Source organism: Brachypodium distachyon, chromosome 1 (assembly GCF_000005505.3).
Source record: "Brachypodium distachyon strain Bd21 chromosome 1, Brachypodium_distachyon_v3.0, whole genome shotgun sequence".
Lineage (NCBI taxonomy): Eukaryota > Viridiplantae > Streptophyta > Magnoliopsida > Poales > Poaceae > Brachypodium > Brachypodium distachyon.
The window spans coordinates 1,123,284-1,150,641 of NC_016131.3; the positions used below are offsets into that span (position 1 = coordinate 1,123,284).

Here is a 27,358-nt window from a genome sequence, read left to right on the forward strand (position 1 = left end):
TACATTAAGAAGACATGTTACAACAACCGGAAGACTCGTGACATCCTTACAGTTTGGTTCACAATATCAATAGCACTCTGTTCCCTCTCTTTCTCCAACATCGATTCACTTCATTGTCACTCTACTTCATAACATCTTCCTTCCTCCCTTTATATTGACTCAGCCCCATCTCCTTCCGTCAGTACTACATGCGTTGCTATAGGAAATGAAATAGAAGAGAAGCTCAAAACCTTTCCTAATGAAAAATACTAGCTACTACACAATGAGCAAGGATGATTCATACAAAAATACAACGAAAACACAGTTGTATGACTACAGAAAACAAAACTCTCCTTGACGCAATGAACAAATAAAAGAAATGATTAGGAGGCTAATACACATGCATACTTCATCCACATTGTTGTTTTAGAAGACTAATTATGTTTTTCTGCTCTGGCCAGCTGAACAAACCTCCAATTCTTCTATTAGTCACGTTCAATAAAACTCATGGCTCGACAAATCATATTAGAGGTCTCCTTTTTCTCTATAATACTTCAACAGACCATGTCAGTGATCAAGAATACTTCAACCCTGCAGCTGGAACAAACCATCATAGTCTTGGAGAAAATACAGTGTTATCTCTAGGCATATAGTATAGACATTCCTTCTCACTTGTATCAACACAAGAGATTTCCTTTTCAGGAAAATAGACTGTAAAATAAGCTAAGGCACAAGGGCTTGATGCATCCGGTGCACATATGCATCGTTGAATATCACATGAAACCTAGAAGCAAAGCTCCATAATTTCACACTTGATGGCGCGTATTCTTTCACTACAAGAGAAACCGTATTTCACCAGAACAACATTATCTTTTTTGTATTCAAGATGGAAGTAGATGCATATTGTCTGCCATGTAAATAAGTCTTGTGCCATGAATATTGCACTGAGTCAAGGCAAAACTGGAACCATTTCTCTTAAAAAGAGTCAATTCTCCCATCTACAACACATGCAGAAATTATGGTATATCATGCAAGGTTTCTTAAGTCATGTAGAAATTTCAAATGGAAAGACAATGCTAAGTCTTGTGGCTGGACGCGTGATAGGAAACCTAATAACCTGAACCTTCAAGCCAGATCAATGTACACACACAGGCAGCACAGATCTTGCAAAATCCAATAAAACCATAATGAATAAGTGATTGCTCAAAGTTGCCAGATTGCAATTTTTTTGAGAAGAGATATGCAACAGGATGCCTAACACTAAGATCATGTTACATCTGCAACAGCTGTTACCTTCTACTTTACCAAAAAATTGAATAGAAAGTCATTTGATAAACATAAAATAGTAAAAGCGAAACAAAAGGAGGGAGAAAGGAATGCACAAACCTCTTCAGAATTTGTAAAAATTGATAGCTCCTTCTCAATTAACTCGGCCCTTGATTTCACATATTCATCTTCCCTGCATGGATGCCGTTGTATTAAAATTTCAGGCTGTGCAGTCAGAAGATGAGATTACATATGAGAAGTCAACTTACTTGACCAAATGCTTTGTTAACTTACTTGACCAACATATGATGGGTCTATAACAGAGCCAAATATCAGATTGATAATAGGATCAACAAGATCATATATAATCACTATATACACTTTAAGGAAACAAAAATGCACATTGTTTGCATATAGAAAGCATGAACAAAATTCACCATATAATTTTTACGAAGCAAACAATAAACATTGAAATCCTTCATCATCTCATTTTTACATACGGAGTAGAAAAATGACCAAAACAGTGGCAAAAACACATGGAGACAATGGCAAAAATAGAGAGAACCAATGCTCGAGCTCTGATCGGATCAAGGGCGACAAGCGACGGACGGCGGCGCTCTGCTAGACAGCAGGGTGGCGACCTCGCCTACAGATCCGGCTGCGACCCGAGGGATGCAGGGAGGGGGCAGCAAATCTAGGGGAGGCGGACCTGGGGGAGATCGGGGAGGAGGAGGAGGCGGATAGAGGGGAGGGTGAGGATGCCGGCGATGAGCTCCTGGATCCGGGAAGGTGTTTAAGATTCAAAATCTTTTGGCTCATTTGTGAAAGATTCACCGTGGCATGCATGCATGATCTTTATAGCAATTCAATTAAAATTGGTAACAAGCTAATTAAAAAACCGGGCGGCTAAACCGGCCCTAAGCGGCATGGCATTTGCGGGGTGTGTTGTAACGGGTTTTTTCTTAGTTTACCACTAATTAGCCGAGCATCGATCTAAATCTTTCTTTTTTAACGAGATGAGACGAAGTCGTTTCAAGAACTATGACAAAGCGACCAATTTTTATGGTCACTAAGGGCTCGTTCGGTTTGCAGGATTCTTAAAGGATTTCATAAGATTTCATCCCTTAGGATTTTTTTTCCCTATGTGTAGCATTCATTTTATAGGAGTGGACATGATTGATTTCTAAGAAATGTGTCCAAATTGGTCTAATTCTTAAGAATTCTAAACATTAGTTGAGATCTCATTTAAAAATCTTATGAATTGCAAAATGTGCATGGCATCTCAATTCTTCACTTTCTTATTCCTATGTTTTTAAAATCCTGCAAACCGAAGTACCCCTAACAGATCCAGTGAAGTTATACTTGCAAAACTCCAGAGAGGTGGGGGATGAAACATGCCCGATAGAGGAGTAAGACGGACGTGGAGATGACGGTGCCTTCGTCGACCGTATGTCCGTATCATTGGGGGGCAAACGGACGGTTCGGTGGAGCATGCAGTACAGGGTACATTCAACCAGTATCAGCCACCCACTGGCGCAGCTATTCCACGGAAAGTTTCGCTGGCTTGGTATGCGGGCCGGACGGGTTCGGTTATGCACACCCTGACTTGCACCACTTCGAAGTTCGAACGAGTACCGTGTGTCAAGGAAAAAAAAAAGAACGAGCGACCCCCGGCGTGCATTGCATGCATCTGAGTCTGACTGTCCGAAAACTTGTTCTCAAACGTCGGAGCGAAGAATGCTCAAGCAAGCACGTAGCAGCTGTCCGATTAGCAGGCAAGAATGGACTGCCGACCGTATATATGGCACTCCCGGCCGTTTCCTCCCCTTTTTAGTATAGGAGCCATTACGAAAAATCTCGATAGATACTTCTTTGTTGCTAAACAAAGATATCAATACGGAGTACATGAGCGTACCGTAAATGCCAACGAATTGTTGCGCGACGTGGACCGTGTGTCCACGAGTCCATCGAACGGTGGGTCAAGACTCAAGAGGCGCGGGGTGCTGACATGCATTCTCACGGGCGACAGGCTCCGTATTAGCCCCAAGGTCGTGCCAACGTCACCGGGTGGTTGCCACTCAACAACGCAGCTGCCTTGCTCCACTCTAACGATCCGCCGAGCCATAGACACCCGACAATCATGGATGCACACAAATAAGAAAACGAACAAACCTAAAATTCTACTCCGGCGTATTTCAATATTCATCTCCGGAGTCCCAAAATTTAGCACAAATTCTGGGGTTCTTTCAGAGAAGCAAAAGGCGGAGGAAAGTTTATGGGCCTGCGCCGCATCGCCTGCGCAATGTTCTTCCGAAGTCGGCTGGCCGGGAGGGAAGCTAAAACTATAAGAGTAAAATGCATCAAAAGTTCTAATTTTTTCATAAAGGTTTCAAGTTACTCTTAATTTTTTTTAACTGTACATTTGAGTCACAATTGTTTCATAAGTGATTCAGCGCTGGTGCTATGGTGGTTCGGGCACGTGCCTCCTGCCAACGTGTCTATTCGGTCCCACATGTCAGATGCCAAGGTGGACTATTTTTTGGAATAAAAAAGAACATGCCTCATTCCTTGCTCTTCCTCGTGCCCCTCTCTTCCTCCTTCGCTGCTCTCCTCCTCTCTTCTTCACGAAAGTTAGACCTTATTTTGAAATTGAGTAATTGACCCAGTTTTACTTAAGACAATCCAAATGTACAGACATTTCGAGAAATAGAAGTATAAATTACTCTGTCCAGACATTTACATCCAACAGCTTTTAATCTAGGTCATGTTAGACCTTATTTCGAAAATCCAGCTCTACCACTAGTCTACCGAGCAAATTACCGACAAAATAGCATCATCTCTTATTTAGTTTTTTTTTCTCGAGAAGGAGAAGGCCATATATATATTAAATGGTTACGATGACGTCTTCCTCCTGCAATCGGTGCTTTGGTCCGCCCTAAGCTCGATAGGATTTTTGGACCTCCAAACTACTTCAGAACTTGGAAAACATTGTTGATGTAGGTCAAAGCCACGTCGGACCTCCAAATCATGCAAGATGTTGTCGTCAAAGCTAGAATTTTTGGGCACCGGTGATTTGAGAAAGAAACTACCGCCCCGAAGAGGAAGGTGACAAATATGACTGGATAACCACCCCGGATTCTAGTCAGATAGATCTAGGGGCCGGGAACGTAACCTCTATAGTTCCACTTCCACGACGGAACTGAAACCGACCGAACCTCGCCGATAAAAAAAAGCACAAAACACACAAAGACCGTCTAAAAAACATGAATACAGAACCAAATCCACTGCCCTAGAAGAATAGCATCCAAAAGATCCCCCATCCTTCTCTACGCCACCAACAAGATGGAGCCACGCCATATGCATGCACCATATATCTTTCAACACAAATTTTCATTCTGGGCTCCAACTTCAGCTCTACCGTGAACGTGAGAGGTCCACGGCAACAGTGAGTTTGTAGCCGATTTATGATGTACCGCGTACACGCGCACAATATTGTCCCAAATTTCGTACATATAACCGCATGCATGGGAAATAACACAAATCGACCCTTATTGTTTTGTTTGCCTCTATGAACCTGTATGTCTATACCTTATTATCTCATCATATACCACCATCGGGAGCAAAATACAGAACTTGCAACTAGGAGTTGCATTTATTAAAAACGTACACTATATACATATATATGCTAATAATTTGACTTGTCAGCCAGTTGAGAATCGAGATCATCAAGGTTGACGATGGTGTGCTGGCCTGCTGCAATTGCGCAGGCACCGATGAGACTCCCGGACGATGAAGATCTCATCCCCAACGCTATTATACACGTCCTGGTTCCTATGCCACTGCCACAGCGCGTGAGTCTCATTCTTGACCTGCAGGATGCCATGGCCGAAGCTGCTCTCCCTGTAGGCGCTGTACTCCGGCTGCCGGTCCCAGCAGAACTTGCCCTTGGCCGGTCCTGAGGCATTTCTTGTCGCAGACACAGGTTCTTGCATCGATCTGCCGAGTAGAGCTCGTCAGCGGCCGCGGCCTTCCTCTTCTTGGAACCAGCCGCCGTCTCCTGGAAGTGGGGCGAGCGGTGGAGCTTGCAGAGCTCGAGTTGGCCGCCGCCATGCTCGGGCGCGATCCCGAACTCGGCCAAGATCCACCCAGCCCTTTCGTGCTTCTTCTTCTCCCCCGACGCATTGCTCCTGACCATGTACGTGAGATTCACCTTGTGGCCTCCGACAGCGCTCCCTTCCACGGGCACCGCCCCGATCTCCGAGTGCCACTTCTTGTTGCTGTCGCAGCCGATGATGCGCGCCCTTCTCCCGGAGTTCTTCTTCTTGCTGGCGTAGCGCACGGGGCTGAAGAAGTACCACTCGGGCTCCTTGTCGCCTCTGCCGGTGCCGGGCGCGGGCGCGAAGGACTTCGCCAGAGTCTCGGGGTCGGCGGAGTACACGTCGGCGACGTGGATGGCGCCGACGTCGCGGCCGGCGCCGGTGATCTTGCCGTAGAGGCAGACGTCCGTGAGCTCCTGCTCCGACGGCTCGAAGGTGCAGCCTGGAGCGGCCATCGTGAATCGCTGACTGGAGAGTTGAGTTGCCGGCGTCGAGAGCTGATCAGGTGTTTCGCGCTCGTAGGTATGGAGAGGAGGAATTGATTGGGGTGGTGACAGACGACAGACGTAGCGCGCGCCTGTATAAATGGGAGGGAGGTACTGGTGGAGTATGAGCCTTCAACTCGTATTACGAGCTAATCACGTAGTGCAATTAAACGCGTCCTGGCTTTGCACACTAATCCGTTTTGTTGGCCGGGTGATCGATTTATTACCATCATACGCTATTTTGCTTCATGCATGCTTGTCGGTGCTACTTAGCTAGCTTTGACTAGGACCGAGAGAGACCATCGATCGGATCGGACTATGAAAAATTGGAAATATGAGCCGGTGATCCTCAAATTAAACCATGCTCGCTCCCGTCAAAAAACAAAGGTGTATAACTTTATTTTATTTTTGTAGAACAAATTTACCAGAAAAGGGCGTATAACTTTATTTTTGTTGAACAAATTTCCCAGAACTCCCAAATCAAGATCACGAGAATTATGATGAAATATATTTTCACAATGTATCCATTTAGAATACTACTTTCTCAGATCCATAATAAGTGCCGGAAATTTAGTGCAAAATTAGTACGTACTCCCTCTCACCCATATTACTTGTCAAAATATTACATGTATTTAGACGCTTTTTAAATATATATACTCCATCCGATCCTAAATTGTTGTCGAAATATTACATGTATCTACACGTTTTTTAAGAATAGATATGTCCATAATTGAACAAATTTGAGTAAAGAATTTAGGATCAGAGAGAGTACATCCATAATTGGACAAATTTGAGTAAAGAATTTAGGATCAGAGAGTACATCCATAATTGGACAAATTCGACACAAGTGATACGGGTCGGAGGGAGTAATAACTTTGTACTAAAAGTCCAACACCTACTATGGATCGGTGGAGTACACGTTAATACTTTTAACCATAAGTTTGGTCAAACTCTATAAAATAGTACTCACTCCGTTTCGTAATTCTTGTCGAAATATTACGAATAGATACATCCATTTTTGTTCAAATTTTAGACAAAAATTATGAAACGGGTGAGTAGATGCTAATATTTTCACGGTGTGTTCCGTCATGTCAGACCCGTTTTGTTGCCATGTCAGCTCCCTGGCCGACCCGGCCCGTTAAGGGTTATTTTCTACCCGAATCGCCATCTTAGGTTGGGGTCTGGAGCTGATGTGGCAACGAAGCAGATCGGCCTGTACATAATAAGTTGTACTAAGTTCAGTTCAAAACACCTGCTCCTTCCGTCCAACAAAAGATGTCTCAACTTTGTCAAAATTTAGATGTATCTAGACATGACTTAGTGTATAGATACATTCAAATTTAGTCAAAGTTGAGACATCCTTTGTTGGACGGAGGGAGTATTATGGATCTGAGGAGTACTTATTGTCTCATCATATAAGCTCACATTATTCATATGCCAGTACTTTAATTCGTCAGCCGGGCGGCTTTGAGATCATCAAGGTCGCCGATGGTGTGCCGGCCTGCTAGAATTGCACAGGCACCGATGAGGCTCCCGGACGATGAAGATCTCATCCCCAACGCTATTATACACGTCCTGGTTCCGGTGCCACTGCCAGAGCGCGTGCGTGTCGTTCTTGACCTGGAGGATGCCATGGCCGAAGCTGCTCTCCCTGTAGGCGCTGTACTCCGGCTGCCGGTCCCAGCAGAACTTGCCCTTGGCCGGTCCCGAGGTGAAGTTGAAGGCGCAGAAGCCGCCCATGAACTTCCCCGGGGTCTTCTTCGGGTCCGGGCAGCGGCCCGGCTCGTCGGCGTGCCCCACGGCCATCTTCTCCCTGTTGCCGCCGTCGCCCACCGAGATGTGCACCGGCCCGCACGGGTCCAGCGTGTAGTTGTACACCCGGTTGGACCGCTCGTAAGCGTGAACCTGCACACCACAGCATGATTATTCAGAGTTTCAGACAAGTTAATCTGTCAGGCTGTCAGTTTCAGCTAATGTTCAGACATGGTTTTGCTGCTTTCAGAGAGAGTGCAAGAGTGTGATGAAGGTATAGGTGTGTACATGGCCGGTGAAGACGATGTCGAGGCCGTGGGAGTAGAGCAGGTCCTCCATGGCCACTCTCATGCACTCCACTTCTCTGTAGTGAGCTTTGTAGGTGGTGTACCATGGCGCGTGCCACCCGGCGATGAGCCAGGGCGTCACCGACCGGTTCACCTTCGCCAGGTCCTTCTCCAACCATCTGTACTGCTCCCCTGAAATCATTTGTTTGTCATATACAAGATCCAGTCAAGGCTACGCACCAAGATCCAGCTTAACTGAATTCGTTTCAGACCAATACTTTTACTGAATATGGTTCAGAGTTTCAGGCCAACTTCTTTACTGAAGAGTGAAGACGGTTCAGAGTTTCAAAATAAACTTCCTTCCTGACCAAACTTGTTTACCGAGGATGCGCAATCACAAATGACTGAATCTGTTTCCGACCAACTTGTGTACTGATGAAATTCCTTGCCTGATTTGCTGTAGTCGGCGTATGCGGCGAGCATGACGAAGTGGATGCCGCCGGCGTCGAAGGAGTAGTAGAAGGGCGAGCCGGAGCCGCTCTCCTCGGACGGGAAGGCGAACCGCGCGCTGTAGGCCGCGAAGGTCTTGTTCCCGGCCTGCTGCTCGATCTCGTGGTTCCCTTCCACCACCGCCATCGGCACCCTCGACGTCACAGGCTCCATGTACCTGCATCATCCTCACAAACTCTGAATTATGCGTTCTGAACAACAGTGGAGTGTGCAGAGTTTCAGACAACTTCAAGCTGTTCGATCAGTGTAACTGTACCTTCCCCAGTAGTCCCAGCGCGGCTGGTAGGTCTCATGGATGGGAGTGTTCTTCCCAAACGCGCACGAGTAGCAGTCAGCGCCGGTACCATTGGTCAGGTACATGTTGGCGTAGCTCACGTCCCCGACGAGGAGCACCATGTCAGGGTCATTGCTCACCATGTGGTCCACCGTCGAGGTGGTGTTGTAGGTCAGCCCGAGGTCCCCGACAACGGCGATCCTCGCCGGGTAGCTCGCCGGGCCGACTGCAGGCAGCGTCCGGAACGCGTTTACGGCGCTCATGCCGCCCGCGGCCGCCGGGTCGCCGCACTGGTAGTAGTACTTGGTGGCGGGTTCAAGGCCGTGGAGGCGGACGTGGTGGATGATGCCGGAAGTGTAGTTGAGGAGACCTTCGAACGGGTAGAGCTGGCTGTAGACCATGGCGACGCCCGTGGCCGTGTGGGTTAAGGCGTCGGCGGCGAGCCCGTAGCGCACCACGCTGTTGATGGTCGCTGGGTTTAGTGGCTTCACGGCGTCGCCTATCTGGTACTCCCCTGCGTATATGCGGGAAACCGAGCATCGATCGATCGAATTAGCCATTGATTGATTCCTGAGCTGAGCGGAAGTTGTCCGGAGAAATGATTTGCTTGATTTTACCTGTGACCCAGGAGACCCAGGCGGAGGTGGGGGAGGCGGAGGGCGCGACGGCGATCTGCTCGGGGGACCAGCCATTGACGCGGCGCTGCACGCGCGGGTCCGTGTCCGGCAGGTCCACCGCGTGGCCTCTCTCTTCAAGCAGCGACACCGTCACCGGCCGCGACGGGCCGGACAGCGTCGACGGCGCCGGCTCGGCGGCCGCCATGGCCGCGAGGAGCAATGGCAGGAGAAGCGCCGGCCGCCGCCGCATGATGGGAAGCGTAGTAGTAACTGGGGTGGAATTTGGAGGGGAAATCAGTTTACAAATACGGAGGGAGCAGAGGAGATATATAATGGGCAAGATGGTGTCGACGGCGTGCCGCTCGCCGCTCGCCGCTCGCTTTGGAACGGCGGCGGCGGCGCTGTCAGCGTCCTGCGTCCTCATCCCATGGCACGACAAACCATTTCTTATCTTGTGTCGCGTAGCTACGTACGTTACGTGCGCTGTAGAGAAGAGTTTGTTGGGATGCATGCGGCTGGAAAGCAAGAGGTCAGAATGGGAGGGCTTCTCGAAGCGGCGCTTTCCCGGTTCAATTTCGGTCGAGCCGGCCGAGCTTCAGCAGAATACCGAATACGATAGGACTTATCTTTTTTGAAACGAGAACACGATAGGACTTGTCGAAATAGTAGGATGAATGAGAAGAGGCCAAAATGGAGGAGTACATGCCCAAATGGTAGGGCATAACGGGCCGGGAAGGCCCCATGTCCAGGCACGTTCGGCGGCTACTACTTCTTCCCGTCCGGAGGAAAAGTAATCGGCAGCGTCCCACGCAATCAGACCTGGTTCTGGAGCGGCCCAACCCATGAATGAATACGGCCCAGTAGCAGGCCCAAGGCCTAGCAACAGCACCAACCATCACCCTCTCCTTCCCCGGCCGGCGCTTACCCGTCACGCTCTCGCATCCCTCCCTTCTCCAGTTCTCCGGCGACCGGCTGCCCTATCCCCCCCTCTCTCTACCAGACCGACGGCCGCCGTATCCTCCCTGCTCCTCCCCCACGGTCGTAGGCAGATCCACGCGGGCCGCGACCCTCTCTAGCCATGGTGAGTCCATTCTCCTCTCCTTCCTTCCTCTCTAGATCCTACCATTCCGCGCACGCCATCGTCGCCAAATTTTTTGGCCAAGAGACTAGGCCCTAATGTGACGAGTTCTCTCACGTTTGCAGGCTAATACGCTGCGCTTGTATCTTACTTGCATCCGGAACACTCTCGAGGCTGCCATGTGCCTGCAGGTACACTCGATTCGACTCCTCCCGTGAGGGATCCATCGCCATATCTAACACCCTGCTTGCTCAGGCTGTTATTTTGAAAATTTTACCCAATATAGTACGTGCCTGTTTGATTCCCCAGAAGTCTAACTTAGGTAGCATCCGTGATTTGGTTTGCCTTCAGAATTTTCCTTGCCAAGAAGTGGAGAGGCACAACAAGCCAGAGGTGGAGCTCAAGTAAGCCATGCTTCCTGCTGGATGCTGTTTATTCAATGCTTGTATTCCTTTGTTGGTCCTTAGAACAGTCTTCTGCTTCTCTTCTACTTTTGTGCATTTGTCTGCTCTGGTGTCCGGGTTTCTACTTGATGAATCCTGTCATGTTAGAAACAGGATGGATTTGTCCCAAGTTAATTCATAAGCTGTATATTGTAAAGACAATAATAACGGCACTATCTTTGGCTACTATGTTTTTTAGAAACTTCGGCACTATCTTTGTTGTAAACTTGTAGTCACACATTCACATGTGCACATGTTCCATTTTGTTTACACCTTCCTTTGAAGCACATGTACATGAAAAGAAAATACATGTTTCACTCACATTATCTTTTTTTAATTCCTTTTACAGGACTAGCCCTGAACTTCTGCTGAATCCGGTAAGGGAGACTCTTTTAGCAGGACCTCAAATTCTATATTGGATTAAGTTCGTAAGAGTAATTCGCATCTATATATGAATTGATTGTTTTCCATGCATTCTCCTTCTCTCATACTGATTTTACTGCAAAAGATTGTTCCAACTGCATAATCTGGTGGTTATTTAACAGTCTTGCATTTTTTTTGGTTAAATGCCTCTTTCTAACTTCCATGTGCTCCGGAATTGTTCATTTCTCAGAAAAGCATTACTCCTCAATTTGGAGCTAAAGTTTTCCATTTTATGGATTGTCTAGTGAGTAGAATATATCTGTAGACTGCTATGGCGGTACGGCCTACTGTAGAAGAATGTGTACTCCGTCATGTAACAAGCTGACAAGAAATAATAACGTTGTCGTCATTTTTTCATTCAAAGTTTCTAACAAACACCCTCTCTTCACTGGAATACGCTGGGAATTATCAACAGCTTTCTTTGATGGTGATTTTTCTTATTACTTTAGTTAACATTGTGCTTAAGAATAATTCTGCTTCACTGGGTATTAAATGTTCTTTCAACATGTCATGTAATTTTCAGCACTCCCTTGTTATTACTGTCTTTGGTAGGTAATTACAAGTATATAGGCCAGCACTGACCCTGACGTGGTATCTAAACAAGAGATAAGCAAGTGCTTATATCTGTTATATGATACTTTATGGAAGCACTAAACTGGAACAGTTACATTGTTCTCAATATGTGTGCGCATGCTCATGCATAACTCTGGAATCATATCTTATGGCTGCATAACTCGACATGCTAGACTTTATGATTTATGCACATGCATAACTTATTGGAATCTATGATTGAATGTTTTTTAGAACACTTGACTATAATTATTTAGGCACCAATTATTTATTCTTTCTCAGAATACTTGCCTTTGTTATTTAACACGACATAACAAAATTTATGGATTGTATACCCTTAACGTTTCCTATATGAAATTGATATTCACCAAACTCTGGAATCTATGACTCAGCATATGCCATAAACAAGAATGTGGTAACAAGTTCAACGACCCCCATATTGATTTAACACTTCTGAACCCTACTGAATGAATTGATGATAACTTGCATATGTAGTCTACACTATCTTTTTATGACGATGCTTCTTTAGATATGAATCCTCTGGAAAAAATATTTCCTTAAAATCGTGATTCATAATCTAGATATTTTCCTTTTACAGGTACTCATATGCCGTAATGAAGCAGAAAAGTGTTTGGTAGAGACTTCAATTAATTCTATCCGCATAAGCTTGAAGGTAGTGAGGAAACGCTGATGGATGTTTAGTTCTTGCTAACGATGTAACTCAACGATTTATTATCTGGCATGACATCTTATGCTTCTTTTTTGTTTGGCAGGTTAAACAAGCAGATGAACTAGAAAATATTCTTGCAAAGAAGTTTCTTAGGTTTCTGTCAATGAGGGCAGAGGCATTTCAAGTGTTGAGGAGAAAACCAGTTCAGGTAATTACTATACTGTGTTCACAGAGCACCTTCAGTAGTACTGAACTGATAGGTCAGTTATCAACTTGTCCTAATAGTATATGAAGTGTATTTCGCTGAACTGAGGCTACAACTGCTACTAAGCACAGTAATACAGTAGTTAAAAAAACAGCAATACAGTATTCAGGACAACTAAATAGTAGTCTATGTTGCCTGCAGTTTTAGTAGCTTTTGAGTTTTCCATTTTCCTATTTTTTCATAATGTGGATTACGCTTGTGTTAAAAAATGCAGCTTGCCGTGTTAGTGAACTGTACCATATTAAGGACACCATTGGAAAGGGCCTAACTTGGGTTTCTTTCTTTCAGGGCTATGATATTAGCTTTCTCATAACGAACTACCATTGTGAGGACATGCACAAGCATAAGCTCATAGATTTCATTGTGCAGTTTATGGAGGTACGGTTCTCATGAATTTTTTTAAAGGTTATCACCATCTAATAAATGAATAAATGACAGCAAGAGTAAGTATGGAGATGTTTGTAGTTTCTGTAATGTTACCTTATTCCTATCTGCTTTTGTGTAAATAAACATTCAGAGGTTTGTTCTAAATCGCAAGGAATTCCTGATACAAATATCCATCCTACACATGAAGAGCAAAAAACAGACGACGCACTAATCATGTCGATATTTTTCACAGTACAGCTAAAGTTTTCTTCACAGTACAGCAGGAACCATAAGGACTTATTTTGATGTTATACTAGAAACCTTTTACGATCTGGCCATAATATGTGTATTGTCTTGTAGGACATCGACAAGGAGATCAGCGAGCTGAAGCTGTCTGTGAACACACGGGGACGGCTAGTGGCAACGGAGTTCTTGAAGCAGTTCATATGATTCAACTGTAGCACTGTTTGAAAGAAAAACAATGTTACTACAGGACCTTTCCACCATTTTGTAATTATGCTACCGTTCTGCAAGCTTCCATCTTTGGTTGAGCAGTAGGGCCTTCTGTAAATGCATTGCGAAGGAAAATATTTCTCTGTGGATTGAAGGATATCTTTTCCTGATATAATAACCAGATCGCCTAATTGACATCTGAAGTTTGCATTACCAGTTGAGTAGAAAGAGTTCATGGCAGAGGTAGCCCGTAGCCGTTACCCCACACATACTAGGCTGGGCAGGCATATTCCATGTATAATTGGACGTTGTTGAGCCCAATATACTGGCACTGGCACACGAAGAACATCTAAATTGTTTCTCCAGGAGGAAATATGCCGGGTTTTATGACCTCATTTGAAGCTTGGAACACAGGAGAGTTTTACAAAAAGTAGTTTGAAATGTCTGCAGGAATTTAAGATCAAATTTTGCGTTCCAAAACGGCCCGAGCCGACCTGATGTTTCTCCCATATCCATTTTCACCCATCCTGACTCTTTTAGTGCCTCAAAACGAACTGCAAGAAGAGAACTACAAAATACACATTCCATCCACCCATATCACCATAAGAGAGGGCGAAGGACCCCAAGAATCAGCTCAAGGCTGTTCTCACAATGAGCACTTCGAGTTCGAGACAGTTACATTCGCCCAAAGTTAACTGATTCAGCCTTTGTAGTGAAGCTGGGATTGTAGAATCTGGTTATCTTCCAACAGCCGGTCGTACTCCAGGAGCAGCTCCTCGGACTGCTTCTGCAGGGCGTTGACGTGGGCCTCCGCCTCCAACGCCTTCCTCTCGTTATCATCAGACTCGGATTTCATCTTCTTCATGCCCTCGGTCAGCTTGGCAATGTCCTGCTGAAGCTTCTTGATCTCACTGGAGGATTTCTCCTCCTTTTCACGGAAGGATCGGTTCTCCATTTGGAGTTTCTCAACCTCCTCCCTGGAGGTGTTGGCTGTTTTCCTCAGGGTAATGAGCTTCTGAAGGTAGTGGTGCAGCCGGTCAATGACAAATGCGAGGAATAGGGTGTATCCTGCAAGGAGTGAATGCGTAATCAGTTCTCTACTATGTATTTGAAAGAAGACAACACTATTACACACATGGCTAAAACTGACAAGTTTTATTTTTAGCCCTACTTTCAACATTTCAAGTATGGAAGACTGGACTAACAGCTTAAACTTTCAAACAGAATGGCGTCCATTTCACTTAGAACAAGCTGTCATCATTACTTATTGGTGCCTACATGATTCATTAGTTAATAGCTACACTAAATCATGTTCAAACAGCCAACAACCCCTCCGTAGTTGTCTGGATACAGTATGCTACAGATTCAACAAATCCTCCGCTGTATAGACCTGTATACCAAGTCCAAATGGGTGCACCATAAAATATACTCCTACTCCCTCCGATCCTAAATTGTTGTCGAAATATTACATGTATATAGACACTTTTTAAGAATAGATACATCCATATTTGAGCAAACTTGAGTCAAGAATTTAGGATCAGAGGGAGTAGTACATTATACCGTAGTTAGTACTGCGACTGCAGCAGATTCAGTTTTAAATAGGCCCTAAATCCCAATTCAGTTATCCATGAAAATCAAACTCAATTATCTCTGATTTTTCTTAACTGCAATGTGCTGGCTTGTAAATTACGATTCCCAAGCTGTAGGCAAGATTTCTAACTTCCAAGTTCTAACCCAAGAATAGTACTCTGGTAACAAAGACCAAGTAAAAGCAAACAGTACTACAATTACTACAGTAAAAGGTAAGTTATTTTAGGTAAAACTAAAATGTACCTTGTTTTCAAGCTGTGACTTGGTTTAAACCTTCATATGGAATCCTAAGTATGCTTCAGTAAGACAGTTTGGCCATCAAAATTTTACATACTAGATCCTGTCCATTACTTATTCAGTTATTCTAACCTACCACTTTAAGGTTTATTACCATAAAACTTAACTTCTTCCACTAAGATCAGTTATTCTCAAGACTTAAACCATACTCAAATGTTAAATCACCAGGAGCAGCAGACGGAAGTCTTGCATAACAAAAACCAGAACATGCAGTGTAGTTCATTGAAATATTTAGAGGCTTGCATTGTTATACATCTCCCTTCTTGCATACCTCAGTAGTTAAAACATTTACCATATAATTTTCCAATCCTTGCTAATAGTTGGACATGTGTTCATTAATATAACATGTACTTGGTCAAAGGAGATCTGTTAGACCCAGGGAAGAAGAGCGCAACATAATTCTACTGCAAGCCTAAGCAATATCAGTTCTTATTTTATCCAACGCAGACCTCTACTATTTCTGACCAGTTGACTACCAGATACACCACAATACCACATGATCTGGACCAGTTGACCACCAGGAACACCACATGGAAGACTAATGCTACTAACAAAAAAATTAAAATAACGGTGTATTCTTCATGATAAAATCAGACTGAAGCTTTGCACTAGATTTAAGGTTTGAATTAAATTGCACAAATTACACGCTGTAATTTTTAATGGAACTACAAACTACCAACTGGATGTCAAGAGTATATTTCGGTTCGCGCAGCAAGAAGAATCAAATACTATACAGATTGGTAGTATTATAACACCCGTGACTGCTCTTTTACGAGAAAAGCATCTGAAATGGCACATTTATCCCCAAATCTTGCTTCTAATTATATAGGAATACTTCCATAGTGAACTGTAAATTAGCAATTGGATCCCGACCTTAGGCCGCAGTCCTGATGGGGAAGAGATCCTGATACTAGATATATATAGCATATTCTAAAGGGCAAATTGGTATTACTAACACTTTTCTGTACTTGATTAAAGGCAAAAGCATCTTAAATTACACTTTCCTCCTCCAAAGTCCCTCCTTCACCAGCTAAGCAGTAATCACCACCAGCACTTGGGGACTTTACAGTCCAAGAATTCATAGCAACCACCAATGCTAATCAGTTGCTAGCTAGCACTATGTCACCAAGAAATTAAGAACTAGAGACATTCGATGGTGAAGAGTAATTGAACGAAGAAGACAACGAACTAACCAATAAGGGAGGCCTCGAGCAGGTGCGTCCTCCAGAGCACCTGATCCATGGGGCTGACAGTGCCGAGCTTGAGGCCCCTGTTCTGGATCTTGAGGATGCTGGCGACGCTGGACATGAAGATGACGGAGAGCGTGCAGGCCAGCGTCTTCACCGTGGCCGGGCCTTTCCCCGTCTTCACCTGCTCCACCGTCCGCATCGCCAGCTCCCGCAGCGGCCCGACCTTCACCATGAGCAGCAGCGCCACCGCGCCCTCCGCGAAAAGAACCAGGAACAGAAGCTGAATCATGGCGATGATACCCACCCACGCGCACACAGAGCTAACAATCTCCTTCAATTCGGCCTTTAATTAGCCGTGCACGAGGAAAAAGTGGGGGTTTTCAGCCCCTCTTCTTCAGCATCAAAACCAGGAAACGGGCGCAAGAAATTAATTAATGGCTGCCGCTTTCCTCGAAGAGACGGCGAATTTGACGGGGGAGATTTGGAGGCCAAGGACAAGAACCCACCACCTTTCCTGGCCTGCAAATCAAACGGGTGGCGCGTCAGCAATCAAAGAGATCAAACAGCAAAAAAGGCGAGCGAATTTGGGGGGGGGGGGGGGGGAGGGGGGGAGATTCAGATGAACGAGAGAGGAAGAAGAAGAAACCCCCACCTTTGCCTCTCCTGCGCCAAGAACCAATGCGAGGAACACACACAGAAGGGGGCGAAACAGGGCAACCGAGAAGAATCTGCTGCCCGCGGACGCGGATTACGGGAAGACGGTTGTAATGGAGCTCTGAAAGGGGGTGGAAAAGGTTGAGGGATAGGGATTGCGGCAGTGGAGGAGTGGATGGACGGCGGCGGCGAAAGGCGACGAGGAGGGGGAGCGTGCGAGAGAGAGAAGGGAGGAGTGGGCAGTGGAGTGGGAGAGTGTGAAGGCTCTTGGCTCCCTCTGCCTGCTTACTCTTTTCTTTTCGATTAACAATGGGGCTTAATGCTGTAAATCCTAAAGTTCTCCCGACATGCTTTAAAAGCTTAGCACGAGCAATTGCATTAGCAACTTTGCTGTGAACTACTTTCGTTTTTGCATATGAGTAGTAGTACTGTATGGTAATCTTGGTTATCATTGTGTTAGCTCACTTTTGGGAAGAGAAAGGACCCCAGAAGAAAGTTAGATTAAAGGTTTGTTGAATTAAAGTATACTACTCCTATTTTCTAAAAGAAATACAGTACTAAAGTATATATATGAGTAAGGATTTGATGTAAACTTTATTGGTCATCTATTCGATCTGATATAGTAAGATCTTAAGAATTAATGGAGTTACTGAAAATTTATGTATTTTGCAAATTTGATCGTCGTACTGCTACATCTGTTCTGAAATTAGTTGCATGATTAATTCTCGAGTAGCACCCTCCTAATATTAAATTTGGAGATATGTATCAATCCAATTAATTAATAATTACCAGCGCGCTGCTGAAATTTGGAGATGTGTAGTATAGTTTTTGCTTGATTATACTTTTGCGAGCCCATGTGAGAAAAATATCATTATATATACAACGTGCCCGTGTGGAAATCTGCATCATCTTGTCTGCAGTGTTTTATAATGTTTTGCTACAGTTTAAACCTTTTATAATTAAGATCCTCCATTTCCTCATGCTGTTCCACATTGCTACAGTAGCAGCCAGTATTTTCCAGCCTATGATTGACCAAATCAATTGGGTTCAAAGATGTCACAGAGTTTCTTCTGGAACAGAAAAAAAAAATGATGCCTTTATACTTCCTACAGCTTATACAAAAATATGAATCCTCAAAACTGTAGAAAGGTTAAGAAGAGTGGCAAATGTGTACTTACAATTCAATTCTACCCCCGGTATCTACAAATAGAAACGAATTAATATATAGATAATCGAAATTGAAAAGAATTACAGAGAAAAAAGAAACGGAGATACTCGTTGAATGGAAACCGTCAGTGATTTATCTGCCAGCCGTTTGGGAACACTACCCGCCGGAACAGTGCCAGCTCTACTCTGTTCTTATTGTTTACGACAAGAATTAGTGTCCTTAAGCCAACTGTAAGAAGTGAACGATCACCATGACTGATGCAGAGAAGACAAGAGTTAAGGCGACAGGTGGGGGTAGGCCGGTAGGGGAAGCCGTGCAGGAAAGGAGTCACTGACCAGTGACCACCACATCAACCACCGCCGCATGCGCATCCAGGGCAAGGCAGGCTTGGCCAGCAGCCAGCGGCAGCATCAGGGAAGCAAGAATCCGACGCCATAATGGTCAAACATGACTCTTCCTACTACCTTTTCTTTCTTCTTCTTCCTTGCCTAGTCTGGTCCTCCTCCTCTCCGATTGGCCGTCTCGATCCCTCTTCTTTTCCTCATCTTGTTGAACGCGGGCGATTTCTTCTTGCTCTGAATCCATCCAGGTCGGCAGGGGGCAGAGGAGGGGAGGAGCGGCGGCGTGAAGAACACGGCTCTGCTGCTGCTTCTGCTGCTACTCTGACGGAAATGGCCGTAAGTTCTTGCTCGATTGATTGAATTGGTTGATAGACCAACTCGCTGTCGTTTCCGAGGAGGAGGAGGAGGAGGTGGGCGCTGCTCCCTCCTGCCATGTGGAATTTCTTGGAATCGTCTTCGATCGGAAGAAATGTTTGTGGATTTGCCATTTCTTTTCTTCTTCTCCTTCCCCTAATGCTAGGGTTAATCAAGTTGGCATGTCCTGCTTGCTGATGCGGGAGACAGATTGGATTGTTGATTTTTGTTTTTCACCATGAAATGTCGAAATTTGGTACCCGAATGGTCGCCTTGTCTGCCTCTTTTTGTTCAGTTAATTAATACAGCTCTAGCAGTAGCCAAGATCCAGTCTTTGTGCATCTGTGGATGTGGCTTTGTTGCGTGTGCAGTGTTACATGGGTAAGCTTTTGGGTTGATTCGTCGAGTTGTTTATTTGATTTGATGAAAATATGATTGGTTGAACAAAACTGCTATATTGGCATGACAAGATTGCAGTAAAGAATGTGCATTGAAGCAAGGTCAAATGACAATGCTTATTTTAGTGAGAGTGATAACTAATCAAATGGATTACCACCGTATCTTTTTTTTTCCTGTGTTACATGAAAGAACACATGCTCCAGGTGCCAAGATCTAGTAGATCCCACGTTCTGTTTGCTCTAGATTCTTATTTTAGTGGTGGTTAATCAACTGGAGTACCTCTGCATCTTACCAATTGTTTTCTGGAGTTCACTTAATATGATAGGTGTTTTGCCTAAAAAATGCTAGGTGTTACTTTAATCTGCTTATCACATTTTGATAATAAGGTAGTACTGTGCTTCTTTGTTTAACTGTGCCAGGAGCATAAAGGAGTTCCTAAATTTGGAAGTTGGGAGGATGAAGGTCAGGGTGATCACCTTTACACACAGTATTTTGAGAATGCCCGCAAAGGTAAATCTCCAGGGAGGTCTGTTAACCAAAACGATCGTAATGAAGACACAGAAGCACTCTCGAATGATCCACCATCAATTAAGGCCTCTCCCTTGAGGGCTGGATCCGATCCAGGGCAGCGAAAACAAAAGGATGAAAGGCGTGCCAACCGAGAAGATGATCTCCGGCGGCACGAGGCCACTGCACGAAAACCGTATGCTGATTCACCCAATCATAGATATGGCGATCCTGCCAACTACGATGGTACTGCGAGAAAAGCAAGCAATGAACGTTCACCCATGCATGCTCGTCACCAGACAAGACTTGCAAACAAAGGAGGGGTTTCGTCTCCTTCTGGGGACCGCAGGGGTTCTGCTCCCACCACACCTGGAAGGTCCAAGCTGAGATCAAGCGGGCGTGGTGATGAAACGGTAAGTTCTAGCTTCAGAGAATTAGTTAACTGAAAACATTCTTTTGATATAGTGACTATGAACAAAACAAATATGAAGCAGACCGTAACCACATTATAATATTGCTTGTCTATGATTACTGCACTTGCAGCCTGAAAGAGGATCAGCTGTGCCAAAGTTTGGAGAATGGGATGAGAAAGACCCTTCGACAGGTGAAGGTTTCACTGACATATTTGACAAGGTGAGGGAGGAGAAGCAGTCTGGTTTGGATAATGTCGGCACCAGCAACCCGTATTATATGGACCGTGCCAATGGAGGGCGCAGAAATGGATCTTCAGTGAGTCCTCTTTATTTATTTATTTTAATTTTGTTGCTGATTCAACCAGTTTTCTTCATCATAAGTGTGGAGTAAGCATTCTTTTGTGTAAATGGTTCGGATATCTAGTATTTTTTTAGTTTCCTTGCATTTTGTTTTGATTGTGGAACTAGTTTTTGCCATTTCATATCAGCAGCATTGGCCCTTGTCAAGAAAGACTGTGGACCTAGATACCTAATGCAACTTTGTGCTTCGTCTTGGATGCTTTTATAGATCGCCACGCCATGCTTAGTTCTGCAATAACTAAAAAAATGCCCCAACACTATGCTACTTCCACTAATGCAAAAACCCAGTTGATGAGCAAAATCAATGGAAAATAGTAAATACAGGCCCAGCAGTGTTACTTCTGATTTGTGAAGGAGTTTTTTGGTAGGTAGTAGTCTTGCTTATAGTTGTAATAGCTCTGTAGATTTTGATCATTTGGAGTGTGACCTGCATCTTACAGGCATCAGGTTGAGAGATACTACTAGTGTTTAACTCAATATATATATTTGCTTCCTTTTCAGGGCTGCTCATGCTTCAATTGGTTCAAGAACTGACAGCCACCCCTGTCTGCAAGGTCTCCGATATGCCTGTCACGACTGTATCTTTTGTTACATGAGTAGCTCCAGTCTGTTGTTTGTCGAGATACTGTTCAGTACATAGACGTATCGCGACATGAGTTCGCAAGACTGGTTCAGCATTTTGGGCTTTTGTAATCAGTGATTGAATTGCCTGAATTGTGCAACATTGCCTCGGTGCTTTGCTAGATTTAAAGAGAAACAGGTTCAGGATTGAGAGAATTTTTCACTTGTCACAACCCCAACCATATAACAAACGCCATGAAAAAGTTTGCCCCAATGGATACGTAGACAGCAGAGCACATCTTCAGGTAAAGGTAGCCCCAATGGATAGGTTATTATTGAGGGGGAGAAGTTTTGACATTCTCAATCTTTTCTTAATACGGAGTATATTGTTGCAACATCTTGAGGTGACAGTCCTAGCAAAAATCAAATAATGCCAGCAACCGAAAAGTTAAGTGCTCTATATATAAATCATACAAATTTCCGACCTAATGAACAACACCAGATGTATCTACCCAACTTGAAGGACCTACATGCAACACTTCTATATACCGACAATGTTGTTTACATCAAAACTGGATGAGATCTTGTTTGTCTTTGGGGGCAACGCACTGCCACAGAGCTCTGTATGATTCAATCTCTCTTGCATCTATTCCGAGCAAACGAAGATTTCGTGCATATTCCTGCCAAAAGAACAATGCAAAGGAACATGTCAGCAGCAGTGCCAGGCGCATAAAATATACTCTGATACATTTGAAGTTCTATAACATATTAAATCCTATAAACTGTCAATAATTTGCCTGCTATCTTCTCTATTCACGTGTGTGCAGATGTTTAGTGAAGAATACAGGAAGTAGAAAATCTGGCCAGAAGAAACCGGTGAAAGTTAAAAAGCTTGAGCATTTTGAGCATTGGGAGGAAAGACGGTTAGCAAACCTGAATATCAAGAAATAGCTGCATGCAGATCTTGTCAGTGTCAGATATTACGTTATCAGAGGCATCAGTACTAGCTCCTACTCGTCTTTGTGCACCTTGGCGCAGTCTTTGCAACGAAGATTCAGTTTTCCTTGCCTTCATATTGAAATGAATTCATATGAGTAACTCAATATCAGAGTCGAACTTTTATAGGCAAGCAGGTTATCCTTACTTACCACATTGACTACTTCAGATACCATGTCAAAATAAATTGCAGTGATCTTGTCTGTAGATCCACAGCGCAGCTTAGTTTTATCATCTTCTGATAAATAGTGCACACGGTCTCCTTCAAGGAACACCTAAAACAAAGGAAAAGCTCACAATAATAACATGGCACGGAATGAAAACAGCATATAAACCTGTTACAGGAAACTGCTGGTTTTGACATCAGTATAGGCACACACAAGAATATCATAGTCATGCAATATGGCTTATATTTCCTAATACAAAGACAAGACGGATACAAAAGAACATATTAAGCTAAACTACTATTGGTTGAACATGAAATCCATATCTGCACATCCATGTTTCAATTTATCCACTCTTAGAGCTTCCAAAACTGTTAAATATCCACCACTCAAACCAAATTTCAGAGCAACTAGAGAAGAATACTCCTTGACTGCATCTTTGCAAATATGACGGTACTTACCACAGCTTAAAAACAGGCTTTAAGAGGTAGGAGAACAATTTTGAAACATTTTTTTGTAAATAATAAAACACAGTTACCACCACATATGTCTTTTTGGTTCACCCATGATTCTAAAATGCAGATAATTATATGTGAAAAAGCAGAAAAACATGAAGTTTGTTCACCTTAAGTGGATGCAAAATTCCAGATACATACGGAGAATGCCTCACAGGAAGTTTATTGGTCATCCTATATGTGGCTGTTATTCCCTTCAGATGTTTCAGGTCCTACAATCAATTCGGAAACAAAAGTTGTGATAAGATGATAAATGGACAAGGTTTATGTTGGATAAAAAGAAATACAAATGCAACGTTAGCCTCTCTATATAAGCGATATTTCAAGCCAAAACAAAAGACTCGTATGATGAAAGTGTTGCACTTCTGTTGAAATTGGTCTACTCACCTCATTAGACCTTTTAACTATGACCCCAATCATGACATCCATTATGCCAGGTAACACCTCCTTTAAAGGTTCAACAGCTTGCAATATACTTTGTTTCACAAGGGTAAGTACTTCAATAGGGCATGATGCTAGCAACTGATTTACATGTCCCACAAAGTTGCCTGATTCTGAAAGCTCACCGATTACAGCATTTACATCATGCATTACCTGTATCATTGAATACAGCATTTAATTTCGAAGTACAAAATATGTCAAGATACAAACTTCTACGTGCTCCGCTCACCAATGTTTTTACCATACTCAGAATGTAACAAGGACTACAAAAGTAGGGGGCCGAACAATAGGGAAGTCGCTCAGATATAGCAGTATTGAATAGCCTTCAACTGGCGACACACTTATAAAATACAACTACAATAGAAATGGAACAGCTTTTTTCAGTTCACATGCAAAAAACATTAAGGTTGTGCCTTTTATTGCCTCATAATTGCCAACTTAGTGCGCTACCAGTGCAGATTATTTCCTGAACTAACCGTACCGTCCGTACCATGTATGATACTGGTTAATCTAAAGAGTAAGTGCTCAGGAACGCAGCACCCACTAACTTCAATCGAAGCATACACTTACAGGAGCAGAACATAATGTTTAAAATTAAGATGATAATACTCGGTATGGAAAAGCACTAGGTTTTGATTGATGAAATGGTACGTTCAGGGTTCAAAGAAGATATTGTAGAACTGACGTACATATATGAAATCCTCCACAGGTACAGAGAGTGCCCATTCAGCATCTGCAGGCGAACTTGAGCTCCCATCAGCAGCTTTCCGTGCAGCCAGACCAGAGGAAAGCCATGTTGTATACCTTATGGTTCAGTAATATGGGTCAGTATCCACATGTTAACTCATTAAAAAGTAAGGAAAAGAAATATCATTTGTGGTAGTTATACCTTGAAATAAGCTGCAAAGACAAACGGAGGAATTTATCAGAGTGAGAGAAAACAAGAACCTCATCACTCCAGCAAGAGTGCAAACTTTCTAAGAGCTTAACACTTTGTTTCAACAATAATTTCTTCTGCCTCGTTTGATTTTCATTCATACCAACAGGGCTAATCGTGGTTGTAAGAGCAGAATCAAGACCACCAGCAATTTCCTGGAATCTTGTGTAATTGAACCGGTACAAACCAAGTTAGAAACATAGCTCTGACATGTGTCTAACACTGATAAAGATATTTATTCTTACCTCAGTGAAAAATAGACACTAACATGCCACTGTCGCATGAAATCTGTGTAAGCAGGCTCAGAGCGGAACTTTGTTACAGCAGACTTGGAAGGACAGTAACCTACAGAACAAAATATTAGGTCGACCATGACTCCAAATAATCAGAAGTATCAATCCTTAAAAATAGAGATGTGCTGTGCACTGCAACTGTTCTGTAACGCAGCAAGTAATAGGACCGGTGCAATGAACTTCAATACTGACATCATCAGCAGCCGAATGTAGCAGCTTGGAACAACCCAATATAATCTCATTCCCCTAGACACACCTCCTCAACTAAGGAACAACCCAATCTAATCTCATTCCACTATACCATTATAATAGTTGTTACACTCGTAGTATAAAAAATATACATATACACTGGCATGCTTTGCACGCAAGCATATAGGCCCTGTAGTAGACTTAGCAGACAGCATGACAGAAAGAAACCACTTCGCAACATAAGTAAGGATACCTTCAAGAAAATCAAGGAACCTTAAGCTTGCTTTGTAGTTTTTCAGGAAGTCTTTAGGTTTCCCAGGAGAACAGGCCCCAGGTTTTCCCTTCATGATTGCAGAATGCACTTCTTTGAGTATTGAATTGGCCAGAAAATCAAAAATGTGGAGTCCAGAGTTTGCTGCAAATCAAACAAGAAATGATGAGATGTGCATCAATAATGAGATGCAAAATTTAAGCTTCAACCTATCAAGAAACCATGAATTCTTTTAACAGAATTTATGATTACCTGATGAAGATATTTCCAAAATAAATTTGCAATCTTTTTCTACACATTGCATTATCCGCTGATAATCATCCTCCAGGTCATCAGAAGCTACCCCAGAAACCGCTTTTGCATAGTTTAGAGGCATAATATTCTGAATCAATGGGGACACCACTGTTGAACGGAAAAGCTCTTCAGCCGATGATGTGTTGTCAATAGCAGCGTAAGCACGCAAGCAGTTGTATATTACTTTTGCATCACGATGTTCTAGACCAATCACAAAGCAACGCTCCAAGCTAACATCAAGTAGTTTTGTAGCACCTTGGACCCTCTTCTCCATGTTCTCAATAAAAGGAAGGTTCTGTACTGCCATGATGTTACAGAATAAGAATCATTTCACTAAGATACATACGATGCATCCAGTCAGCAATAATACGAACGGTACCTACGAAACCAGGTTGATACTTTGGAATCTTGACAGAAGGATTCTAGAAAAAAAAAACTTCAAAAGGAAAATCCAAACTACGAAATACACTCGCTATTTAACTACTGATGCATATATTATGTTGCACTGTTGTTGTGGTGTGGTGATATATGGCCCTTTCAATGGTGGCACGAGAACAACAAGCCTTTTGTGAGAACTGGCTGCATTCATGGTGTATTGCAACTATTCCTAGTTGTTCTGTTCAGCAATGTAAATAAACATGGAAAACCTGTTTGCAGATTAGAATTCTGCCTAAGAACTAGCTGTATCAATTTGCACAAACCTGCGCATGGCTGATGTAGAATTTGAGCCGGTTCATCTCGCTAGCGATTCTTTCTACGAGAATGCTTTGTGTTTCTCTGACATCTGTCCTGGCCTCCACATTAGATGGCGTAACATCATTGCCTGAGTAACCCTTATCGACCGAAACAACCTCAGCATTTGATGAATCAGATGGTGCGGTTGGTAGTTCCTTGATCAGTTTCTCAACCTGAATAATAATAACAAAACGAACCTTGAGATTTCAGGAAGAACGTGAAATGGGCTAAAGCTCAACCTATCAGACTTGCTTTAGCTGCAACCTAGATAGAATAATCCTGGATGGCAAACAGTCAACAAGGCATAGCAGGCTGCATTACAATATGTTGGGGCATGCAAATGACATACAGATCATTCCTACCAAGTGATGGAAATTCAGTCAGGAATGACATAGATCATCATCTGTAAGCAGTGATTAGGATTATAGTCGACAAATGGTTTATCTAGTTAAGCGTTTGGATCAAGCAGCTAGTCAGCAAGTGGTTTATCGGGTCGTGCAGTCGGATCCAGCAGTGCTAACGAGATGATTAGGTACATTGACGTCTACTAAGGCAGAAGCGGGTGTGGGGAATCATCGGACCTTGGAGACGACGTGCGAGGTGTCGAGCAGCAGCTCGAGGAGCTCACGTGCGGCGGCCGCGGCGGCGCGCTGCTCGAGCCCGGCGCGGAGCGCGGCGAGCGCGGCGGAGGCGGCGGCGCGGAAGGCGGCGACCTTGTCCCTGAGCTCCGCGAGCGGCGCGCGCATGCGGGCGGCGGCGGCGTCGACGCCCTTGAGGCGCGCGCTGAGGCCGACGAAGTCTGCGTAGTCGCGGTTGATGAGGCCGACGAGCTCGGCGCGGAGCGCGGCCAGGTGGGCGCGCAGCTCGGCGGCGAGGCTCTCGAGGGGCACGTAGGAGCGGAGCTCGGTGACGTAGGCGTCCGGGTCGAAGCCCGCGCGCAGGAAGGCGTCCGGCCTGAACCACGGCGGGTGCGCCTCGATCGGCTCCCCGAACAGGTCCGTCGCCGCCGCAGCCGCCGCCGGCGGGGACGCCACGGCGAGATCCGCCATGGCCGCGGGCGGTGGGAGAGCGATCGGGCGTGGGAGAGAGGAGGGAGTTGGGAATTGGATCTGACGAGGGACTGTGGTGGTGGTTTGGAGAAGACGGAGGAGATC

General features: G+C 44.3%; 6 protein-coding genes across 7 annotated transcripts; 2 read left to right on the plus strand and 4 right to left on the minus strand.

Moving 5' to 3' along the window:
• Positions 1-1,245: 1,245 nt before the first annotated feature.
• Positions 1,246-5,797, minus strand: LOC104581930 (NAC domain-containing protein 53). Its single transcript, XM_010231105.1, has 5 exons — positions 5,189-5,797; positions 1,955-2,020; positions 1,540-1,559; positions 1,366-1,438; positions 1,246-1,275 (listed from the first exon to the last, which is right to left on the minus strand). The coding sequence occupies exons 1-5, from the start codon at positions 5,795-5,797 to the stop codon at positions 1,246-1,248; spliced, it is 798 nt and encodes a 265-aa protein (XP_010229407.1).
• A 1,425-nt stretch (positions 5,798-7,222) lies between these two features.
• Positions 7,223-9,763, minus strand: LOC100831992 (purple acid phosphatase 15). The gene is made up of 5 exons (XM_010235459.2): positions 9,268-9,763; positions 8,633-9,164; positions 8,316-8,533; positions 7,868-8,058; positions 7,223-7,732 (listed from the first exon to the last, which is right to left on the minus strand). The coding sequence occupies exons 1-5, from the start codon at positions 9,689-9,691 to the stop codon at positions 7,304-7,306; spliced, it is 1,794 nt and encodes a 597-aa protein (XP_010233761.1). The 5' UTR covers positions 9,692-9,763; the 3' UTR covers positions 7,223-7,303.
• Positions 9,764-10,182: 419 nt separating this feature from the next.
• LOC100823545 (actin-related protein 2/3 complex subunit 4) lies at positions 10,183-13,738 on the plus strand. Its single transcript, XM_003562295.4, has 8 exons — positions 10,183-10,348; positions 10,471-10,536; positions 10,697-10,749; positions 11,138-11,165; positions 12,380-12,454; positions 12,555-12,659; positions 13,005-13,094; positions 13,443-13,738. Exons 1-8 carry the CDS (start codon positions 10,346-10,348, stop codon positions 13,530-13,532), a joined length of 510 nt encoding a protein of 169 aa, XP_003562343.1. The 5' UTR covers positions 10,183-10,345; the 3' UTR covers positions 13,533-13,738.
• A 154-nt stretch (positions 13,739-13,892) lies between these two features.
• Positions 13,893-17,588, minus strand: LOC100826200 (B-cell receptor-associated protein 31). Its single transcript, XM_003562304.4, has 3 exons — positions 17,265-17,588; positions 16,616-17,131; positions 13,893-14,603 (listed from the first exon to the last, which is right to left on the minus strand). The coding sequence occupies exons 2-3, from the start codon at positions 16,899-16,901 to the stop codon at positions 14,236-14,238; spliced, it is 654 nt and encodes a 217-aa protein (XP_003562352.1). The 5' UTR covers positions 16,902-17,131; positions 17,265-17,588; the 3' UTR covers positions 13,893-14,235.
• A 1,131-nt stretch (positions 17,589-18,719) lies between these two features.
• On the plus strand, positions 18,720-21,585 carry LOC100831924 (RPM1-interacting protein 4). 2 transcript variants are annotated; one of them, XM_010235603.3, is made up of 5 exons: positions 18,720-18,874; positions 19,024-19,111; positions 19,948-20,448; positions 20,579-20,764; positions 21,310-21,585. In XM_010235603.3, the coding sequence occupies exons 2-5, from the start codon at positions 19,106-19,108 to the stop codon at positions 21,340-21,342; spliced, it is 726 nt and encodes a 241-aa protein (XP_010233905.1). In that variant the 5' UTR covers positions 18,720-18,874; positions 19,024-19,105; the 3' UTR covers positions 21,343-21,585. The 2 variants fall into 2 exon arrangements, with proteins under 2 accessions (XP_010233905.1, XP_010233936.1); XM_010235634.3 differs by having other exon boundaries at positions 18,738-19,111.
• Positions 21,586-21,681: 96 nt separating this feature from the next.
• Positions 21,682-27,358, minus strand: LOC100828570 (conserved oligomeric Golgi complex subunit 2). The gene is made up of 12 exons (XM_003562312.4): positions 26,786-27,358; positions 26,171-26,377; positions 25,428-25,764; positions 25,158-25,319; positions 24,668-24,767; positions 24,375-24,584; positions 24,175-24,289; positions 23,432-23,638; positions 23,155-23,256; positions 22,518-22,640; positions 22,303-22,437; positions 21,682-22,049 (listed from the first exon to the last, which is right to left on the minus strand). Exons 1-12 carry the CDS (start codon positions 27,251-27,253, stop codon positions 21,936-21,938), a joined length of 2,280 nt encoding a protein of 759 aa, XP_003562360.1. The 5' UTR covers positions 27,254-27,358; the 3' UTR covers positions 21,682-21,935.

What these genes read in the sequence shown, in the direction of transcription:
- LOC100826200 (XM_003562304.4), bottom strand. Translation starts at nt 16,901, where the DNA reads ATGATTCAGCTTCTGTTCCTGGTTCTTTTCGCGGAGGGCGCGGTGGCG. An exon ending in GCTCGAGGCCTCCCTTATTG is followed by an intron (nt 14,604 to 16,615) that starts GTTAGTTCGTTG and finishes CACTCCTTGCAG; the next exon opens with GATACACCCTATTCCTCGCA.
- LOC100828570 (XM_003562312.4), bottom strand. Translation starts at nt 27,253, where the DNA reads ATGGCGGATCTCGCCGTGGCGTCCCCGCCGGCGGCGGCTGCGGCGGCG. An exon ending in CCTCGCACGTCGTCTCCAAG is followed by an intron (nt 26,378 to 26,785) that starts GTCCGATGATTC and finishes ATTATTATTCAG; the next exon opens with GTTGAGAAACTGATCAAGGA. An exon ending in CTGTGGAGGATTTCATATAT is followed by an intron (nt 23,639 to 24,174) that starts GTACGTCAGTTC and finishes TCAATGATACAG; the next exon opens with GTAATGCATGATGTAAATGC.
- LOC100823545 (XM_003562295.4), top strand. An exon ending in AAGCCAGAGGTGGAGCTCAA is followed by an intron (nt 10,750 to 11,137) that starts GTAAGCCATGCT and finishes TTCCTTTTACAG; the next exon opens with GACTAGCCCTGAACTTCTGC. An exon ending in CTGAACTTCTGCTGAATCCG is followed by an intron (nt 11,166 to 12,379) that starts GTAAGGGAGACT and finishes TTCCTTTTACAG; the next exon opens with GTACTCATATGCCGTAATGA.
- LOC100831924 (XM_010235634.3), top strand. Translation starts at nt 18,872, where the DNA reads ATGGTCAAACATGACTCTTCCTACTACCTTTTCTTTCTTCTTCTTCCT. An exon ending in CTACTCTGACGGAAATGGCC is followed by an intron (nt 19,112 to 19,947) that starts GTAAGTTCTTGC and finishes TAACTGTGCCAG; the next exon opens with GAGCATAAAGGAGTTCCTAA. An exon ending in GGCGCAGAAATGGATCTTCA is followed by an intron (nt 20,765 to 21,309) that starts GTGAGTCCTCTT and finishes CTTCCTTTTCAG; the next exon opens with GGCTGCTCATGCTTCAATTG.
- LOC104581930 (XM_010231105.1), bottom strand. Translation starts at nt 5,797, where the DNA reads ATGGCCGCTCCAGGCTGCACCTTCGAGCCGTCGGAGCAGGAGCTCACG. An exon ending in TCCTCCCCGATCTCCCCCAG is followed by an intron (nt 1,560 to 1,954) that starts GTCCGCCTCCCC and finishes GCTCTGTTATAG; the next exon opens with ACCCATCATATGTTGGTCAA. An exon ending in ACCCATCATATGTTGGTCAA is followed by an intron (nt 1,439 to 1,539) that starts GTAAGTTAACAA and finishes GCATCCATGCAG; the next exon opens with GGAAGATGAATATGTGAAAT.
- LOC100831992 (XM_010235459.2), bottom strand. Translation starts at nt 9,691, where the DNA reads ATGAGGACGCAGGACGCTGACAGCGCCGCCGCCGCCGTTCCAAAGCGA. An exon ending in CGCTGGGACTACTGGGGAAG is followed by an intron (nt 8,534 to 8,632) that starts GTACAGTTACAC and finishes AGGATGATGCAG; the next exon opens with GTACATGGAGCCTGTGACGT. An exon ending in CGCCGACTACAGCAAATCAG is followed by an intron (nt 8,059 to 8,315) that starts GCAAGGAATTTC and finishes AAATGATTTCAG; the next exon opens with GGGAGCAGTACAGATGGTTG.